The sequence below is a fragment of the Ixodes scapularis genome, unplaced genomic scaffold (genome assembly GCF_016920785.2).
Source record: "Ixodes scapularis isolate PalLabHiFi unplaced genomic scaffold, ASM1692078v2 PGA_scaffold44__24_contigs__length_19508400, whole genome shotgun sequence".
NCBI lineage: Eukaryota > Metazoa > Arthropoda > Arachnida > Ixodida > Ixodidae > Ixodes > Ixodes scapularis.
Genome location: NW_024609873.1, coordinates 1,422,747 through 1,444,828, shown reverse-complemented (window position 1 = coordinate 1,444,828; position 22,082 = coordinate 1,422,747). Strand labels below are relative to the sequence as shown.

The window sequence follows — 22,082 nt, the reverse complement described above, 5'->3', positions numbered from 1 at the left end:
GAGTTTAACATCAATCTCAGGCACCGTGCCGGCCTAAAAAATGGCAATGCAGACTCGCTGTCGCGCTTGCCCCATGACCCGGCACCAGCTAGTGAGGACACCTTCCAGCCGCTACTGCTGTCGGATCGGGTCGACATCTCGAAGGAACAGAGAGAAGATCGTCATTTGGCTAGAATAGTGCATCATCTAGAACACCCGGACGCGCCCGTAGTCAGGAAAATGAGAAGAACGGCACGAGCCTTCCGAATGGTGAGCGGGGTGTTGTACCGTCGAGCGAAGGGTAGAGAAGAAGAGGCGTTGGTTCTCGCTCTCCCCAGGCGCCTTAAGTCTGAGGTTTTACGGCACTGTCATGACGACATTACGGCAGGCCACCTCGGAGTTGGGCGAACGTGGGAGAGGATACGCAGTCGTTATTACTGGCCCCGAATGTTTGCCGACGTAACAAAGTACGTGATGTCGTGCGTCGACTGTCAGACGCGCAAAATGCCTCCACAGAAGCCGACGGGGCTTCTGCAGCCCATCCCTCCGGTCGGACGTCCTTTTCAGCGGCTTGGGATGGATTTCTTGGGTCCTTTCAGGCAAAGCAAGAGCGGGAATCGATTTATATTAGTAATGACAGACTACCACTCAAAATGGGTTGAGGCTGTTGCTTCACCCACGGCTACAGCCGGTGCCGCGGCGAGGGGCTTCGTCGAAAGTGTCGTACTGCGCCATGGAGCTCCCGAGACTTTGATCACCGACCGGGGTCAACACTTCATGGCCAGTCTGACAAAAGAGGTGTTCAGGCTCTTTGGGGCAAACCACGTCACCACAACAGCATACCATCCACAAACAAATGGACTATGTGAGCGATTTAACCGGACTTTGGCCGACATGATTAGTATGTACGTATCGGCCAATCACACGGACTGGGATGAATTTCTGCCGTATTTGCTTTTTGCGTACAATTCCTCGCTGCATGAGACCACGGGATATACTCCGTTTTTTCTACTACATGGTTGCGAGCCCACCCTGCCGGTGGACGTCACTATGAATTTCGAACGCGCTGAGGATGCCCAACTTGACGTATACACCGTTCAGCGTCGCCTGAGGCTGGCCCGCGAGCTCGTCGAGGCGCGGGAGCTGGCCGCGCAGGCCAAGAACAAGACCCGCTACGACAAGAGGCGACGTGAGCAGACCTTCCACCCAGGCGACTTGGTGTACGTCTGGTCCCCAACAAGGGTGAAGAACCGAACGACCAAACTTTTGCATCGATATCACGGGCCTTATCAGCTTGTTCGTCAGACCGCTGAAAACAACTGGGAAATCAGGGACCGAAGGGGAAAGAAAACCGATATCGTAAACGTTGAGCGGTTGAAGCCCTTTCACGCCCGACATAACTACGAAGACGACACCGACGGCCAGAACGACGAGAGCGACGAAGATCTCGCTCGTGACCCCTCGGCTGATCGGCGGGCGGCTCCAACTGACCCCACAAGAAGTGCGTCAGAAACGGCACCTCAGGGCTACGACAGTGACACGGAGGTGTACTACAGTGCTGACGAAAACAGTGACTAAAATGTGCAAGTCAGTCGTGGCAAGAACACACACTCCCTGCAACAGAACTATGAACTAATCCTTCTGAACTCAAGTGAAAAATGAAAAACCTATGTGTGATGAGGCCAAACGACCAGGACCTGCGTGCAGTAGCCTCATTATATTAACCATGTTTTAACACGTGTATCCTATTAATGTAACTGATTTTTGTTTCGACTTCATTAGAAACCCCCAGAAACTTGGTACGTGGAAAAGAGGAACCAAAGGGACAAATCGTTTTACTTTCTCCCTTGTATTTGTACTTACTACATTGTGCCTTGTATTTGTACTTACTACATTGTGCCTTGTATTTGTGTATTCCAAAGACCATTGGGTTCACACCGAACGAAACTGGGCAGGTATAGAGACGACAAATGAAATACCGATCTGTGTGACCTGTTTTTGTTTGTTTTATTTTGTATTTGCTTTAATGGTCACGTGAAATTCGGTGTGTTATAACTTTGGTGTCAGTTGTAGCCAGAATGGACCTTCGTGTAGGTGACCAACTAACACATATCTACTTTTTTTAGAAACTGTAGGCATTTTCCTTAGTAATGAGTTTATTTCACGACCTCATATCGTGTTTCAAGAGTGGGGTCACTCTTTTTCCGTAATGGGGAGGTGTCGAGAAGTTTTGCAAAGCGCGAGTATTTAGTCTAGCTTCACTTTATGTTTTTTGCTTCTCCGAGAGTTCTTTCCGTCTACACGGGACGGCTCATGGATTCCACCGGAGTCGGGGGGCCCCGAATGGGGACGAACGTGAACGCTGTAACGCTACACTTAGTTTATAGAACCCCGTGTTGGAAACGTTTTGTCTTGTGTATGTTTGCATTTGGGATATCTACTTCGGAGGTGGTTTTGCGCTGTGTATGTGTAACTTCTCTGTCTACGTACGTATGTGCTTTCTGTTGTTTATGGCTGCTTTTGTGAGCTTCGTTTGGAATGTGCTCTGTCTCGTATATGCGCTTGTTTTTGGAATGTTCGTATTTGCTTTAGGCTCCGAGCCTTTGATTGGTGCTAGGAAAACCCCTCTTGATTGGTCCTTCCCAAACGTTCTGATTGGTGGACTGGAGGAGCCCAGAATGCTGGTGAACTGAATATAAGCGGCCACCGAAGGACTCTTAAGAACTTGGCTCCTGGATACCAAGCCTTGGACATCTCCCTGCCTCTGGAAAACCAACCTGCACGTCCGACCCCCCTTCGGCTGTGGAGCCGTCCGCCCGCTAGCTCGCAAACTTGGTCCCCCTTACGGCTGTGGAGGAGTTCGGCTCGCCCGCCTTTGTGTGGAACTGTGTTTGTCGAGTTTGGCTGTGGTCGGGGCCCCCGCTGAGGGTGTGTGTGGTCAGGGAGGACGGCGGGGAAAGTTTCCAGAGGTTAGAATTATTTCCCCCCCAAAAGTTTAATCTCAAATTATATAATGTTCAAAGTGATGTAAAAGAGTCTTTGTCTAGATCTCTTAAATAAACAGTGTTGTTTGTTAAAACCGGTATCGTTCATCGACGGAAAAAAGAGAAGTCCTTATTTTCTTCGTGACAAAAGTGGTGGAGAGTGCGGGGTACGACATTATTTTCTTCGTTACAATATCAACAAATGAAACCCTGCTTCCGCTTGTTTTTTTCGCCTGATGCCCTTCCATCCCGGCATTCAAACTAGTATGTTTCCATTTAATTAAAAAAAAAAAAACTTTGCTTGATTTAACTAAATATGGTCATCAGCAAAATACAAATGTAACGTAAATGTAACGATACGTTCCATTTCTTTAACTGTAACGGGAACGAGTTCCTTTTTCATAGATGGAACTTGTAACGGGAACGCGTTCCAAAAATCAGAAGGAACGAGGAACAATCTTTCGTTCCTTTTTTTTGAGGAACGTGTACAACACTTTGGCCGCATGGTCAGCGCATCAACGATGGCCGCAATCGCAGGAGCGCTGGCTTGCACGACGTTCTGGAACAAAGGCTGCGATCGTTATAAAGTCAGCCGTGCAACCCTTAAACATGCCCCCTCCTACAATATTTGTTGATACGATTGTCTGTCGATACCTCCCCCTGCGTTCCGGAACAATAAGTGCGTCATTAATATTGGCGATAGGCGAGGCAGCAGGTGCCGCCATCTTGTCCGCGCCTTTGGGGCACTAAAACACACGGTCTTGGGAAGACTAATGGCAGCTCTTGCTCGGGCACGCCTCTGGGTTAGTCCAACACCTCCTGGGAGCTTAGGCTGGCCCGTAGCACTTCCGGGTCATGACGTCATAATGGATTGAGAAGGGAGGCCACGTCGAGGAAAGGCGCCCACTCTGGTTCTCTGCCCCAGCCGCGTCGCCTGCTAACTCAGGTCACGTGATTGGTTCGTGCTCATTTATCCGCCATTGATATACGTTTCAAATGCGCAGTCTTGTAAAATTTATTATATTTCCACAACATAAACGTAATAGACAGCGCGTTACCAAGGTTCGAAGCACCAAATTTAAATATATGATCATCCCGTAACCGCGGGACCATGCATGCAGTGCAGTTTCGCATGCAGTGATGTGATTGGCCAAAGCCTTTGCGGAGCACCTTTCGGAGCAGCCAAAAACAGTGTTTAGGAGCAGCAAGTGTGGCCTTTGGAGCAACCAAAACAGTGTTTCGGAACAGCAAAAGTGGCCTTTGGAGCAGATATGCTGAGAAAAATATAAAAAATACTCGTTTTAAGTGGTGCGCAAAACGAAGGGCACTTTGTGTTGTGTTCTGATGCGACGTGTTGCGATGGAACCCGCTGCTCGTGTCTTTACTGCTCAGACATCCTACAAGTGTACAGTGCTGTAGGCATTGCCGAGCAATTCCAAAGAACCGCTTGCCACCGTTTTACTGGTTCCCAACGTGCCAGATTTTCATCAAAGGTAAGCAAACGTAAAACAATGGATTGCAAGCTGGTGTCTCTTTCGTGCAATCATGTTCGCATGCACGTGAGGACAACTTCGACAGGTTTGCAGTTGCGCGTGCTTCGTGGCGCGTGCTTCGTGGCGCAAGAGGAGACTGCTGTTCGATCGAAACCATGCCACACTCCTAAAAAAACCTAGTAAAAAGCTAGTAACTGCAGCAGTTACTACATCTTTCTGATCGTTACTACCTTTTGACTAGCTATTTACTACCGCAAAGGCGCGGAGAAGATGGCGGCGCTTGCTTCATACCCGACTGCCAGCGTCAGCGACGTACTTGCTGTTTCGGATCGCAGGGCGAGGTATCTACACGCATTCGTAGCGTCAAATATTGTATGAGGGGGCATGTTTAAGGGTTGGAGCTGACTCTCTAACGATCGCAGCCTCCGTACCAGCACGACATGGAAGCCAGCGCTGCAGCGAGCGCAGAAGCCATGGTTGATGCAATGGTCATGCGGCTTACTTACTTTCCTTCTCGTTTTCATTCGTTTGTGAGCGTTTATATTTTCATTTTCGTTTTAACTGGAATGAAAATACCCACGTAGCTACGTTTCAGCTGCCACGTCCGCAAGGAGGATCGAAACCATCCGCCGCAGATCGAGCCAGCGGCGCGACATCGGAAGGCGGGAAACGCAGTTAGGCCTAGCATCGAGCGCTCCCCCCGTTCGTGAAGCACGCGCCGCGGACGCGACGGGTTTCTGTTCGCTCCCGGGTCGAGTTTCGTTTGGAGGAGACCACGCTGCTTTCTCAGCATCTCTGCCGGGTAGTTGTCGAGTCGGCCCGTGAGACGGCAGCGGATAAGCGGACTGGAACCTTCCTCGAAGCGAAGTGTTTGTACGGGGAGCTCCCGCGCGTGCCACAACGGTGGCACGCATGAGCTGCGAACACCTCCTTTCGACTGACGCTAACCCACCTCACAACCACGTCGACTTTGCCGCGCTCCCCGACCTCCGACCCCGAGGTGCGGCACCGTCGCCGACGGCCCTTCCGCAAGTCCAGGGCACCGAACGCGCAGAGACTCTCGGCCGTGTCCGCGTGCATACGCCGGCAATGGCCGCCGAGTTGCCACGCGGGCCTCGGCAAATCGTGTCTCTACCGTCTTCCCAGCGCAGGGGCGACCCCGGCGAAGTCTCCGCGCGCGGACCAAGACCCCAATGCGACCTCCGAGAGCTCGCCCGAGCGGCCGGCGAGCGCCGAAGCGAGCCGCCACGAAAAGGAGCAGCCGCCGCCGGGAGCGAGCGCCGTGCCGCCATGGCCGCCATGTTGGCACGACGCTCGGCCAGAGCGTCTCGGCGACGGGGCTCGGGAAATCGCTCGCGACTCCTCGACGCCTCGTCGTAGCGACACGCCGTTTACGGCAGCATCCGCGCCATGAGTCCGTGCACCTGCACTCACCTTCGGACGAGTTGACGGGGACCCGGAAGCGGCCCGAAACGGCGGTTGTAGATGAAGCCAGACGAGTCGCGCGCTCGACACGGCGGCTTCGATGCGGGAGCCGGCACGGTCGGGGAGGAAGCCGCGGCACCGCCGTCTGCGTCGCGGTGCAGGGAGAACCTCCGGAGCGGGCGGTGGATGGAAGCCCATTGCGGATCTCCGATTGGCTGGGGAAGGTCACGTGGGACCTTCTCGTAGAGCCTTTGTCGGCGCTCTCCAGCAAATGGGAGCGCGGCGGTCTTGGCTGTGCCCGCTCCCTCGGACGCTAATGGCGACGCCGCGCTACTCCCCGGGAGAGGGGAGCGAGGTCGTCTGCTCCCGCACCACGCGTAAAACTTTATTTATTTGTAACCGGAACGAGGACGCGACGGAGTTCATTAGCTCCACTCCGTCGCCGCTCTCGAGGGAGCAATTACGCCGTCTCCGGTCGGGGATTGCGCGGGCGCTCGACCGCGATGCTTTGTCGGGCGGCCGGTGACCCACTCGTCGGAGGCCGATTGACGGTGTTTGTCTTTTTTTCATTTCTTTCTGGCGGCGCGCACTTTTTACGAATTGTTCGCGGCTCAAATGCTGGAAGACAATGAACAGTTTTCAAAGAAAGTGCCTGAAAGGCGTCTCCAACTGGTGTGTCTAGCGTGACCTTCTATCCCTGAGCTCTACATCAAAAGTGAACCGGAAGTGGAGACGAATGACGTCACGGGAACCGATGTGTGATGCTATGCGGAGGGCAAGTTCGTGTGCTTCTTAAGCAGGGGGTAGCGGTGACGTCAGAACGCCGAGCCCTGATTGGCTGTTCGCGACCCCCTATCTCAGCGTCGTCTGCTCCTTTGCAACGTCGTCTGCTCGCAACGTCGTCTGCGAGCAGAGCAGAGGTCAGATTCACGAAACGATCTTACGCCAAAAATGTGCGTAGGACAAAACTTAAGAAGAAATTCGTATGCACGAAACGAAATTTTCTTAAGTTTTGGGCAGGTTATGACGAAATCCTACGACAGCTCCGAAGCTGTCTTACGCACTTCTTACAATCAAATCAGCATGGCCGACAGCGTCGCGGTCGCGACGACCCACGGACGTTTATTTTTCTACGTGCGCTTCTCACGCGTCCCGACTTCAAGCAGCAAGAAAAAAGTACTTGAAACAGACCACGACGATCAAGAACGCTGGATCCACGAACACCCGGGAAAAGCACCAACGGCCACGATTCCACCGAACGCGACCAAGCGAGCTTCGGCAGTTAGCCCTAGCAGCCACTCCGCGACTCGGCGACGTGCTGAATGGAATATGCCCGCGCGACCCTTGTGAACCCTTCCCGTATTATACTTTGATCGCTGGCCTCAATTTTAGATTAAGAGGTCAATTTCTTCCTCTTGTTATCTCCTTGTTTCCCGAGGCAACGGTGACTCTCGCCGGTGAAAAAGCGGTGAATCTCCGACAGACGCAGGAAAGGTAAAGCAGCCATCGCTTTGACTAGCAGACGTAAAGCAGACGACGTTAACTGCGCCAACCCGCCGACGCCGTTAAAGAATGAGGGGTCTCGCCGCACACGAATGGAGGGAAAAAGTATTTGGGAGGGAACTTGCGGACACTAACCACCCTCACCTCTCGGTTCTTAGCAAACAAACCTCGGCGCCTCGGTACAGCTCGCCAGTGACTCCTTTGACTTTCCTCCTTGATGCGCGTCTGCTAGTTAGACAAAAACAACGTACCGCTCGAGTGATTTCGTCTGCCCTCTCTGAAAGGCGAAGTCGAGCTCGCTCGTAAGGACCTGCACTTCCGAAAGTCGCAGGAAAGCTAAGACAGACGCAGACGACGTTGCGAGCAGACGACGTTGGAAAGGAGCAGACGACGCTCAGATAGGGGGTCGCGATCAGCCAATCAGGGCTCGGCGTTCTGACATCACCGCTACTTCCTTTCTCATGCGCAGAAGACGAGAATGAGCCCACTTGCGAGGCGTATAGACAGCTGGTATTACAGAGAGTGCCCGACCGTTCGATGGGGGTCACGTGGTTTGTGGGCCGCGTGTGCAATACGAGCTGGGAGCAGGTGACGAACGCGGTGGTCGTCGTGAAACGCAGCGCATGCGCACTTGTGACCAATTGGTGCGGAAGGAGTCCGCCATTAAATTGCAGACGCTCCCCGCGGTCTGAGATGGACCCTCTCTACAATCTAGGCGCTCTAATGTCATGCCGTCGGATGTCGGGATCCTGGCAGTTGGGCCTCTAAATTCTAAAGAAGACAAAAAAAAAAAAAAACATTATCACGAGGGAAGGCGAGTGTCGCCGTCATCAGAGAGACACAAATCCTGGCTGCTAAAGCTTTCGAGGGCTGTCAAACTGAACAGCTACTTGTGGCAGAACACGCGTCCGCCACATCAACCAACGCTGCTGCTTGTTAAAACGCCAGCATGGCGGACGACGAGAGCGTGATACTTTTATGGCGTCATCAAACACAAATTTCGGGACCACATTTTTTTCTTCTTTTTTCCTTTTTTCTTGTTTTGGAGGCAGTAAATTAACGCCACTAGTCTGAGACTCGTTTCAGGCTCCACGCCCGGGTAGCAGCCAGACATGTAGAAATTACTCAAAAAAGGTAGTTAAGTTAAGTTACTGAGTATCGACGCCAAAAGTAACTGGAATAGTAGAAATTATGCATTTGTAATAGTAATTGAGTAAAATACTAACTACTGTAAAAAAAGTAGTGAGTTACTTTAAAGTTACTTTCGAAGTTACTTTTTTTATATTTTTGTGGTAGCGAAATGAACATCAAGTTTGATCCGTGAAAAACCCAGCGACCCTAAAATAAATGAAGTCATTTAATGGCTTGCGTTTTCACCAAAATAGATTATTCGCCCGCAGAAGCAATTGACTTTCGAAGTCCTTGATACGGGAGTTTTCCCCTTTTCCTCCTAAAGACGTCCTCAGCCAAGCTAAAATGCGTTCCATCGACGCGCTAGATGGAACCGCAGCGTTGAATTTGAGAAAGAGGCTGTGCAGGGTCGGGTAAGCGCGTGTCGATCTTAGGTGTCCGGGACGAAACATGTGAGGTTTGCCTCAGCTAGAGGGTCTTTGATATGAAAATCTCCTACAATTTTCTCTTTTCTTCGGCAAGTTGAGATTGTTATAACTGGCCCTTCTTTATTCCCACGACGTTCGGAGAGTACGCTGAGCGAGTGCACCTGACCGTCAAGGGTTCAAGTCTCGCGCCACGACGGTCAGATCATTCGGACGACTGTGCAGTGCTACGCTACTGAAAAAAAATATTGCTTTGGTTTGACAGAAGATGAAACGAAGTATATCACGCTGCTGATGTCGGGTCCAACAAAAGGATCTCCCAAGGGTGACTCGCAATCCTCGCCGGCGACTACAATATTCTGATGCGCCTGACACGCCTGAGAAGAAAATCGTTTTCAACAAAGAGGAGGTCTCCTTAGCGTGGAAAGTCGGAAGGACGCGTAGTCGAACTACGTGAACAAGCATCGTCGCTCGTACAGTTGCAGCTGGAAGCGAGAACGTGCTCCCATGAACGGATTATCCGTGTCTGCGTTTGTGAGCGGGGGAGTCGGGCTTCGCAAGGGAGCACGCGCTGGCGACAAGGCGACCATGGGAACAGGCGCCCAGCGGCGCTCTCCGTGGAACCCCCAAACTGCTTGAGGCAGAGGTCGCTAAAGACAGACAACATGAAAACAAGAACAACCCTTGAAGTGTCCCCGTCTTTCATAGTTGCAGCTGGAGGCGGGCGCCTGCGTGCATTACCGGATTAGGTCAATACCGGACCAAGGCTTGTTAAGCATCTTTGCCTGCGTTCGTGCGCGCCGGTGTTATGTTTTGGCTGCTCGTCACCACCTTGGCCCAATGCAGCCTTTGATGCAGTTTCTGGAATGGGAGGGGGCGCCTTGTTCTGGAATGCCACTTTATCTGCTGGCGTCTTATTTATTTCTGCGCTCAAACTTTTGTGATGAGCAAAATTAGCGGTAGATTTCGGAAGTAGTTAGTAGTTTGAGGAGAAGTTACCTGAAAAATGTACTTATATTAAACTACTAATTACCCAAATAAAGTTGTAATTGAAAGTTACCAAGTTACTCGGAAAATTAGTTAAACTACAGTAGTTTGAGTAGAGTAGTTCAACTACGTCCAAGTCTGGTAGCAGCCCCCATGAATTCCGTGCGATGCCGCTAAAGCCCGCTTCAGACGGGGCAACTTTTCCAGCAATTTTGAGGTTGCTGGCGGGTTGTTCCTTAGCTTTCCCTAGATCGACGCGAACTGCTGAGGTCGGGTCCGGCTCGAACAAGCGAGCAACTCAGAGCAATTCGAAGACGTTTCAAGCGGCTGCAGCCAATCAGGGACGCGATATTTTCACGTCACACCCCTGTGGTGACAGCTAAAGACTTCGTTCTGGTTAGAAATGGATCGTTTTTGGAAATAAACCTTTTCAGAAAGATGAGGTAGTATTCTCAACACCATTCAAAGATATAAAAACACGTTTCTAGCGCGTAGCTGTGCGTCTAAATAGTGCACGAAAAATCAAATTTGATGATGATGATGGCATAGTCGTACCAACGTAAAGTTGCTGGGCGAAATTGCCCCGTCTGAAGTGGGCCTAACGCCGGTGTTTGGATTTCTTTCGAATCGTAGTCTTCAGCTTATCCCATCCCCCCTCCCCTTTCCCCCCGCGACACTCTGAAAACAGGTGGAACAGACGGTCACAGAAGAGGCCGCTTCTGTATAGACCTTTTCTGCAAGTGCGCCGCCACCTTGAATTGACGTCACTTCCAGTATGGGCGAAAACGTTGTTTTGCCTTTGCCACGCCAATAGAAGGCATTTAGGACATAAGCGTAAATGTCACACTTTGTCGTTTTGCTTCCCCTTTAGTTTTTTACTATTTGCAGGTTGAAACGTTGGATTATTTTTTCGTCGCCCATACCGGATACGCCTATTAGGTGGCTGGAGACGAGAGTACACAGAAAGGGTCTATACACGGGTTTCGACACACGCTGTTCCCGGACGCAAGACTTTCATGGGCTGTTATCGTTCGCTGCCCGTTGTACCCGTTGCCGAAAAAAAAAGAGTGGCGAAACAGCCTTATACTTGTTAGTATAAAATTTCGGGTAAATGAGAGTCATTAGCTCCCCTGAAAAGTAAAGAAATGTAAATACAGTTACTTCAAAGAATCATAACGCATTTCACTTTTCCGTATAAGTCTACAGCGATTAGCCGGGGATTCGAACGACACCAACAATGGAACTTTTAAAGAGATTTTATAGCCTTCAATATTTTTCTTTGTAAAATTTGTAAAATCTGTTTTTTTTTAAACGTAATTAAGTCCCTTTTTTTGCGAATTATTTAGTAATTTCTATATGCAAGAACGACGGTAAGCAATAGACAGTATATATTAACAACGCATTTCTTTCGACCAAGGACTCAACGCGTGGTGGCAGATTATGTACAGATGCAGCAAAGTCGCCCGTTGACTTTTTTAGGTCCTTTTTTGTTTGAATCCTCATTCGCCCGGTCTTCGCTGCCTTTCTCCTGTTCAACTCAGTCGCTCGGGCAAGTTGTTCGGCCGTGCGGTATGGGTGTATAGTTGGGCGTTTCGATCTGGATGAGCATCGCGTGCGGTCGTTCGTGCCTCAGAACTGCGTGATGCCACCTAACGACTGTTAGTCGTACTGCGCCTGATACATTTCTCATATACATTGTTCACAATGTCGCAATACTCCAGCAGACGAAACTCCCGCTGTCTAAACAACTTACGACTAATTTTTTTTGTGAGTACTTTGTGGGTGTTACCTACAGGTACGTGCTACTCTCACAGCGTCACTGTGAGTGCTGGCTTAGTGACTTCACATATGAGTACTGTGCTTCGGTACTGCTTTCAAGTGATTGTATAACCAGGTAATTTTCATAAAACTCCTCAGGCAGGTAACCAGGGGGGGTGGGGGGAGCAGCTCCACCCCCTCCCGAAATCTCCCATTTTGTTGGGACCTCCTCTCCCACCTCCCCCTCATACAGCATTTTGTCATGGGCGGGCCCCTCCGAAACAAAATCCTGGCTACGTGCCTGACCCTCCTACGCCCCATGTACCTCGATCATTCTGATAAACTCGGTGAGCACATGAGTGCGTCGTGTGTGCAACGCATCAGGATCCAACCTAAGCTCCTCTAGCATAAAGCCGGGGGCACACTGCTCATTAGTGATTGGGCGAAACTTTTTCCGAAAGAGGAGACTTCAAAAAGTTTCGGATGGACGGCCGAACCTCGATGTGTTTCCGACGAAACCGGACAGGTTTGAATGGGTAGTTCCGGAGCGTTGCCAGACTGGCCAGACCGTCTTATTGAGCGTTGCAGCATTTTTAACAAAACATTCCGATAAACCACATGAAATAATTTAATATTTTAGAGACATATACTTAACTGAACAAATAGGCTTCTTCAGATACGTCGGAGATAGGGAGAAATAGCATATCAAACAACACGGAACCAAAATGCTGATGTTTGATGTCGTTGGTCAAAATGGTTTCGATTTCACAACCTCCATAGTCGCGTGGCCAAAACAAAGCGGGCAGGTAGGTGAAATCGATTATTACAAATCACAACGCTAGTTTTCATCGCATCGATAGCTCGACGACGTGTGTAGTGATCAGGGATGGGCAGTATTTCAAATACAAGTATTTCAAATACGTATTTCAGATACTTTGTGTATTTTGCATTTGTATTTTATCACAAATTCGATAATGTATTTGACGTGTGTATTTAAATACAAAAACGTGGGTATTTCAAATACAATTGTAATTAAATACAATTTTGTGGGCGAAAATACATCCCTAAAATTTATTGTCACTGTCCAGAGCAGGAAGAAAACTACGTTCTGCACCGAATGCAGTGTCTCTCAATCAAGCACAAGCGTTTAGTGACTTTGTGATTACGGTGCTAGTCCAAGGCAAGAATAGTGACGACATCAACGTTCACATGCAGACTGGCTCAATAAGTGCCTGTGACAACTTGTGATGCTTTCCAGCTTGATTTTCATCCATATTTTTGCCTGGAACATTCTAAATGCGCGGGTCGTCCAGAGTTTCGTAACTGGTGCGAGTTGCAACAATAAAAAATTCTGTAGCTAGTGCTGCGCGTCTTGGTCGTCTCGGTTCTTTGCTGGTCTATACCAAAATGTATCGACAAAAAGCTGCTTGAAGCTCTGTACTTTTTTCACCTATTACGTCCAAGCTGACTACATTTTTTTGTGATTATATTTCTATTACGTTACTAGAGCCTCGCACACTAACTCCCGAGTGTGCGATGCAAAATTAATATGAGATACCCAGAAACCCGTTGCAGGTGCCCTGAAGTCGCTGACGCAAATTTTGAGGAATGTATTTGGAAAAGTATTTGGAGGAGACCAAATACATTTGGTTGTATTTGTATCTTGTACTTAAATGCTGTTTTGGAAATGTAATTAGATTTGTAATTAAATACATTGTTGATGAAGTATTTTGTATTTGTATTTCGATACATATTTGCATGTATTTTGCCCATCCCTGGACTAGTGATCATTCCAAGGGCCGGGAACGCTGCAGTTCGCGTTGAATAACACAGGTGGAAGTGACTATGTCGAAGATCTCTGACATCTGTGTTATGCAATCGAAAATACACCCACGTGCTGCCTAAAACCACCCGTACTGCATACGTGTGTCATGCTTATAGACCCTTTCAGGCAACATTTCATGGGCGCCGCCATCTTGGCGTCACGTGACCCTGCCGCCATAGCCGCCCTTCAGTTTCTCGCCGTTCCTCCGCGTCGTGTGCTGCACCGGCCACTACCGGAGCCTTGTTTTCGCGTTTTTTTACGTCCCGCGTTGAAATCGTGTGTTTTCTTTAGGTATTTTCGATATTTCGGGCTTTCATTTAATCATTTGGTATCTATATGTCAACATAGCTCTTGTATTTTCTTATTTATGAAATGGAATCGGACAGCGAATGGATCGACGATACAAGATTATGGCTTTAGAGACGATGTAAGTTCATCCCATTCTAACGTTTTCGTCGCTAATAAAGGGCAGTCAACACCATTGCGACATACGCAAATTTCAACTGAAGCAGAGAGGCTATCGCAGTCGTGCTTCTCGCTGCATGCGCACGCTCGTTTCTGTAAAGCCGACCCGCATGTAAGCGATTTAGCGTGCGACGAGACGAGCGACGGCGACAACGACGAGAGTCAGCGACGAAGATTTCTCACTGTCGCCTGTTGCATCGCTCGGTTTTTTGGGTATCTAGAAAACGTCGCTCACCGTCTTGGTCGCTTGCTCCCGTCGCTTCCATGTGGTTTGCCTCGTCGCGAGACTGCCCGAGCGACAGCGAAGCGGGTCACCGTCGCGTGTCTCGTTGCTCGCCGAATCGCTGGCACGCAGTTTATATTTAATATCGAGGCGCCAATGCTTCAGTGCTGTGTGCATGGGAATTAATTGAGTATAAACCGCATGCAAGCGATTCGGCGCTTCGCTGTCGCTCAGTCAGTCGCGCGACGAGGCAAACCGAATGGAAGCGACGGAAGCGAGCGACCAAGACGGTGAGCGACGTTTTCTAGAAACCCAAAACCGAGCAATGCGACGGGCGACAGTGAAAAATCTCCGCTGCTCGTCTCGTCGCCCGCTAAATCGCTTACATGCGGGTCGGCTTTACGGAAACGAGCGTGCACATGCAGCGAGAAGCACGACTGTGATAGCCTTACTGCGTCAGTTGCGATTTACATATGTCGCAATAGTGCTGACTGCCCTTTATTAGCGACCAAAACGTAAGAATGAGATGAACTTACATGGTCATTGAAGCCTCATAATTTGTATCGTCGACCCATTCGCTGTTCGATTCCATTTCATAACTAAGAAAATACAAGAGCTATGTCGAAATATAAATATCAAATGATTAAATGAAAGTCCTTAGTATAGAAAAGACGTAAAGAAAATGCAAGATTTCAACGCGGAATGTAAAAAAACACGAAAACGAGGCTCCGGTAGTGGCCTGTGCAGCACACAACGCGGAGCAACAGCGAGAAACTGAAGGTCGGCTATGGCGGTCCGGAAAGCGCGCGAAGGGCACGCCGACTGGTGGCAGCTCGAGTAACTGACTCGCTGAAAGCGTCTATACAATATCAAGATTCTAGGTTTAGGTACAGTTGGTTCCAACAAACTTAATACGTGTACCATAAACGCGAGCCCTTAAGAACTTTTCCAATGTTCCTAGTTTTTCAGAAAGATACTGACTCTAGCCGGTTACAAGTCAAGAAGGTAGGAGAAGCTCCTTCCACAAGCGTGCTGCTCCCGTTTCCTATCCATCCGCAGTCGAAAGAATAGTTCCCTGGAAATGCCCCTTGTTCCGCTTCAATGAATAGATAATGGCTACAGAGTGATGCCAACTTGTCCCCGACCCCCACTTTTGAAGAAAGCGACCTTCGTATTCAGTGGAGGGGGAACCGAGCCCTGAAAGCAGCCTTTGTATCCATCGGAGGGGGGACCTAACCCCCGAATGCCATTTTTGTTTCTATCGAGGGGGAAAATGCCAATCTCCCTCTCGTGGCTTCCACAACCTAAGTCTAAGTCGAAAGAAGAAGCATATATGTACAGAAAGGCAAAACCCTCTTCCGCGCTGCCGGCGACGTCACGGAAACGATGGGACGCTATTGGATGCTGAGGTGACGGAGGGATATATGAATGCCTTTGAGGGATATTTGCTGCTACCTTCTTGACCCGCAACTTACTATTGTCCGTTGCAGGGATGGGCGAAATACATGCAAATATGTATCTAAATACAAATACAAAATATTTCGTCAAAAATGTATTTAATTACAAATCTAATCACATTTCCAAAAAAACATTTAAGTACAAGATACAAATACAACCAAATGTATTTGGTCTCCTCCAAATACTTTTTCCAAATACATTCCTCAACATTTGCGTCAGCGACTTCAGGGCACCTGCAACGGGTTTCTGGGTATCTCATTTTAATTTTGCATCGCACGCTTGGGAGTTAGTGTGCGAGGCTCTAGTAATGTAATACAAATATAATCACAAAAAGAAATGTAATCAGCTTGGACGCAATAAGTGAAAAAAAGCACAAAGCTTCAAGCAGCTTTTTTTGTCGATTACATTTTGGTATAGACCAACAAAGAACCAAGACGACCAAGACCCGCAGCACTAACTAGAGAATTTTTTATTGTTGCAACTCGCACCAGTTACGAAAATCTGGACGACCCGCGCATTTAGAATGTTCCAGGCAAAAATAGAGATGGAAATCAGGCTGGAAAGCATCACAAGTTGTCACAGGCACTTATTTAGCCAGTCTGCCTGTGAACGTCGATTTCGTCACTATTCTTGCCCTGGACTAGCGCCGTAATCACAAAGTCACTAAACGCTTGTGCTTGATTGAGAGACACTGCATTCGGTGCAGAACGTAATTTTCTTCCTGCTCTGGACAGTGACAATATATTTGAGGGATGTATTTTCGCCCACAAAATTGCATTTAATTACAATTGTATCTGAAATACCCACGTTTTAGTATTTAAATACACACGTCAAATGCATTACCCAATTTGTAATTAAATACAAATGCAAAATACACAAAGTATTTGAAATCAGTATTTAAAATACTTGCATTTGAAATACTGCCCATCCCTGGTCCGTTGCTTACCCGAAGACGTTTATCGCTCGTGCACCACCGTTAGACGCCTTTCACAGAGAATGCTCCGCCCAAGTCCACTGGCAGCGTGTTTCCAGAGTGGAGATGAAATCCCTGATCAGTCAAGTGACCGAAATGCTTGGGAGGCCTACATGCTGCTGAGCTCTGTTTGACCGTCGCTTCGAGCACGCGTCCGACGGGTCAACGCGCCGGCCGTAAGCCTCAGGATGCGATCATACTCTCTTAAAAAAAAAAGAGCTTTGAAAAAGCCAGTAACTGCAGCAGTCACTACCTTTTTTGGCCTTTTACTATTTATTACCTCAAACGCGCGGTAGGTAGTAAAAAGTTAGTAAATGCTGCAGTCACCGCCTTTTTCTGACCGTTGTTACCTCTTTACTAGCCATTTACTGTACTCCAAATAGGCGGACGAGATGGCGGCGTCTGCTGCATCGCCGATGACCAGCGTTAGGGACGTACGAAGGGGAGGTATTCACGCAGGATCGTATATTATGAAATATTGTAGGAGGGGGCATGTTTCAAGGGATACTGACAGGCTATTTCGGTGCCCGAAACTCGTAATGCGTGCTCAACAGCCTAAAGAAACATCTTCACAGTGCTAAAGTTGCTCAATTTTGGCCTTGGATCGTGGAATAAACTGGACTTTGGATTGCAAGACAGAATTGCCGAACGCAAGTTTCAAAAGATCACGCGTAATCGCCGACAACCGCGTCTCGGTGTGTCTGAACGGAGTCGCTGACGAACCGCATTCGCAACCGCGTCGCAAACGCATCTCAACCTGCAATGTCAATGCGCCAAAAGACGCGCTCAGTCTCTTCTCCGTGGTCCGGTGTCGTTTTGTATGGCTTAGACACAACCACCACAGAAAATCAAAGTCATGGGTCATCGAAGGCACGCACTCAATACTACAAATGGGTAAAACAAAATTATATCCATTTTCTGTGGCTTCTAAGACACTCCAAAGTTGAAATTAAAAAAAAAAAAAATTAAAGAGACTTGCACAGGCACATGATTTTTGGTATCTTTCTCCTCCCCTATAGGCTCCTTGCACTGACGTCACATCGCGTACCTTTGAAGACCAAGTAAAAGGACGAGGGTTACTCTCACGAGGGTTACCCTCACGAGGGCTGCGAAGGTTTCTAACCCTCGTAACCCTCACGAGAGTTACGAGGGTTAGTTACCCTCAAAAGGGTTACCCTCACGAGGGTCACGAGGGTTACCCACACGAGGCTTATGAGAGTTACTTTCACGAGGGTTATGAGAGTTACCCTCACGAGGGTCACGAGAGTTATCCTCACTAGGGTCACGAGAGCTACCCTCACGAGGGTCACGAGAGTTACCCTCACAAGGGTTACTAGGGTTACCCTCACGAGGGTCGCGATGGTTACCCAGGTCACGTAACTCCCCCGGGGTCACGTGACCCCTCCCCGAGGTCACGGGACCCCCTCCCCCAGGTCACGTGTCCCCCGTTGACGTCCTCGCCACTGATGACGTGATCAGTGACGTCACTGATGACGTCACCGGAATCCGCATCGTCATCGTCATCATCACTTATGACGTCATCAGTGACGTCATCAGCATCCGCATCGTCATCGCCATCATCACTGATGACGTCTGACGTCATCGTCATTGTCACGTGACCCCCCCAAGGTCACATGACCCCTCCGCCACCGCGATCACTTGACCCACCCCCAAGTAGCCTTCCCTCCTCCTCCTCAAGAGCTGCAGTCTAATTCGGTGTTACAGGGAGTTGTAAACGGCCTTTCATTTTTTTTTACTTTATTAAACATATACTAGACACTGTAGCAAAATATTGATTAGGTAGTTCTCTAACACTATAATAAATCACCTGGGGAAAAATAATTGGTGTGTGTTTGGGGGGGGGGGGGGGGGGTGTCAGTGTCCCTTTAAAGGTTGGAGCCAGCGTTGCAAGCTGACTTTAACAATCGCAGCCTCCGTTCAGCATATCGTGGAAGCCAGTGATACCGCGAGCGCAGTCATAGTCGATGCAATGGCCATGCGGCTTCTGACCTTCCATCTTGTTTGCATTCTTTTGGAAGCGTTTTTATCTTCATTTTGGATTTAACTGGGTTAAAAATAGCCACGTAGCACGTGCTTAAAACGTTTCCAAAGACACGAAAGGATCATTTTCTTTAATACTTATATTTTTTTAAATATATGTTTTTCTCTTGCATGACATGCTTGGCAACATTGCAGGACAAGCAGGTTGGGACTATAATCCCAGTTTGCGGTTTGCGAGACAGTCATTTCGGCGATTCGAATCTGCCTTTTTTGCCGTAGACGTGTGCTGTTGTCGTGTTCCCGTGTTGGCGTGAACAGTTAAAGTTCGCGCGCTTGAGTCTCGACTGGGGCAGTGTGTGTGTGGACAGGGGCAGATTTAGAGGGGGGGTCCGGATATCGTGACCCTCTTCTTGATTTATGCATGTGTAAAAAATTAGGGTGTGGAAACGGGGGAGGGGGGGGGGCGGTCCTGAACATATGGTACGCAGAACAACGCCTAACCCCCCCCCCCCCCCCCCCCCCCCCTTTGTAGAAATTCCTGCATCCGCCGCTGTGTGTGGACGTGGACTACTCCGAGGATAGGCCTAACGAGCTGGTGACGAGTGTCCTCCCGTTTCTGGATCCGCCACTCGACTGCGATCGTTCGGCCGATTCAGTGGCATGGGCTTCGCCGTCCAAGAACATTAGCGGATTTGCTCCTTCTTGACACTCATAACGTCTTCTTCACAGCCTCCGTGTTCTCGGTGGTTGGATGGCTTGAAGCAGCCTTCGGTCATGACAGTAGCCGTAAAAGCGTAAAGTCCCGACCAGGAAACGGAAATACAGCCTAGAGGCGATGCGGTTGCCGTGGAGACGCGCAGACGCAAAGTGGGGCGGCCAATGCGGGGAAGCGGGAACAAGGCTGCTGGGAACTAATGGGGACGCTGTTTTATACACTTTCGCAAATAATTATTTTGTGTACGGTTACTTCCCTACTCAAATAGTTATATGAATCTATATAAGAACTGATAGGAAATATCCAAAAACTGATATGCGTCATATACTACATATTTGATGAATGTCGTTAACAATTGTTGCACTTGCGGCATCCATAGAATTCTGAAAAATGTATTTGTTTTTTACGTCATCGAAAAGGGAGGAAAAAATAAAACAGGTGCCAGGAGGAGCCCGGATTGGGGGAGGAGAGCGAAGATCTTCAAGAAACTCCTTGGCAAGCCAAAAAATCTTTTTTTGTTTTGTTTTTGCGATGAAATTTTTGAGGGATTATGTCAGCCGCTTCTGAATCTGCGTTTGGGACCAAAAGAAAACAACAAAACACATCGCTGTTAGGGCTATCAGTGGCCCTTTAAGGCTGATTAATTTATAATTGTAATCTATTACAATTTTTGAGTAACGCGCACATGTATGTCTGCTCCTCCAGCCCACGTCCTGGCCAGGTGAAGGCGTCGATGCCCGGCTTCTTTCGCCCAGGGAGAGAACGACAAGGCGAGCACACGCACGTACGCGCAACGACCGGTCGCCGTCGCTGTTCGCGACTGCAGCGAAATCGACGCCGCGTAGCGGCAGCGCCGAAAAGCTCGTGAGAGGAGGTCGTTTCGACCCTGTCGTCTGCTATCGCGGCTTCGTTCTCGTAGGCAGCATAGAAAAAAGCATCGTTTCCAGTAATTATTTTTATGATTCCGTCGTGTCATTTCTACGGACTCTCTAGAAGACGGTTTCTACCGTCAAAAAATCGCTTTGCTTTCAAATGCAAGACTGATTTTACTCTGCAGTGCAGGAATTTGTTGTGGTCCGCGTGCTGAACGACGAAAACGACCTCCTTTCGTCCGCCATTTTGCCTGAGCAGCGCGCCCTCTATAGTTCGCTGGAGTCGCGAATAGCCTTGACCACTGGCGACCTATAACCCACTGCCAATCACGTGGCTGCTTGTTCGGGCTTTGATTTGATGGGGTGAATGAATAGTTATTATAGTGCACGCCAGAGGTTCAGATGGGGCTAGTGTGCTGCTGCAAATTGAAGCAGACAGCAACCAGTCGAAAATTTACTTCCGGTAGTGTATTTCTAAGGGAGAAAGCGAGCGCATTTTCTCTCTGCGCCCCATTATGACAGCAAATGTCACGAATGATTCGTACATACCAGGTAGATTGGAACATTTCTCAGTCACGCGCAGACGAAATAATTGGCTAGTTACGGCGTTTTTATTGCGAAATCATGGTATGAAAAACTGTGCTGAAACGTCTTCGTATATGTATTTATTTGCACTGTCGAACACTGTTAGTGCGAACACGGCGTCGGCGCTTTCCAGCGTCAGGGATATACGTGCCAAACGAACGAAGGACATGTAGAAAACCAAGAAAGACGGCAAGAACTATTCACGCTGTAGCCCTGGATCAGCAACTCCCTGTGCATGTATATGGTCAAAAGAAATTGAAGGCACGTAATATAGCCGGATTTGCGATAAATAATTCATGCTTTATTCTTTCTGCTCATGAATATGCGCGGAGATGCTTGTTCTGCGTTCAAACCATCACCCGCACGCTTGAAATATTTGAAAATAGGGAAAAGTCAGAGAACACATGATAATAAAAAAAAAATTTTTTTTATATTTTTCACAAATAATAAAAAAAACTTTTTATATTCTACATACTTTATTCTTTAGGTTTTGAATGTTTTAACTGCTCGTAGAGATGCACGACGGGGTCATTATCATATATGTGACAGGACTTGGACATTAGCAATATAAAAGCATTACCGGAATGCTGGCGAAGCTTGAAAACACACTACATTCCTTTCGATTGTTATTTTGCTTAGAATCGTCGCTGACTTTACACACCTGCTATGAAACGGAGGTTTGGACCTTAAATATGGCGACGTTTAACATCGTTCACTGGTAAAGAAAAATGCTGTAACTAATGTAATTACATTTTACAATGTTAATAAAGTTATAAAGCTAATAAGAAATAAAGAAATAAAGCTAAACCTTCTTCAAACGATGCGCGCTGGGCCGCATATCAGCTTGCTTCCGAGGAATACGTAACAGCGATAAGAGAAGCTAAAGCAGAATATCTTCAAAATACTTTGCCAGTCATGCTAACAACTGACACAAAAAAGTTTTGGCGTGTTATTAACCCAAAAGATAATAACGATATCACCCTCGTCAACAGTGATGGTAATGTCATTCCCTCTAATCAATGTGCCATCGTTCTTAATGATATATTTTCACGCAATTTTTCCGTAACTACAGACGTCCCATTGCCTAATGTAAACTCATGTGATTACCTTGCAATGTTTCCTGTTATTATTGATCCCAGTGGTGTTGAAAGCGTAATTAGATCACTCAAACAATCTTCTGCCCCTGGTTGCGATTTAATTGACCCAAAATTTTTAAAAAGTACCAGTGTTTATTCTTCTATAATTTTATCAAAAGTTTTCCAACAGTCCCTTGACGATGG

At 48.3% G+C, this 22,082-nt stretch overlaps 1 protein-coding gene across 1 annotated transcript in view; it reads left to right on the top strand.

Moving 5' to 3' along the window:
- Positions 1–1,558: 1,558 nt before the first annotated feature.
- LOC121046962 (uncharacterized protein K02A2.6-like) overlaps positions 1,559–22,082 on the top strand; it is an 83,818-nt gene continuing 63,294 nt past the window's right edge. Inside the window, exon 1 of the mRNA XM_040501745.2 lies at positions 1,559–1,566. Coding sequence (XP_040357679.2) covers positions 1,559–1,566 — 8 coding nt within the window. The remainder of the gene's footprint in view (positions 1,567–22,082) is intronic.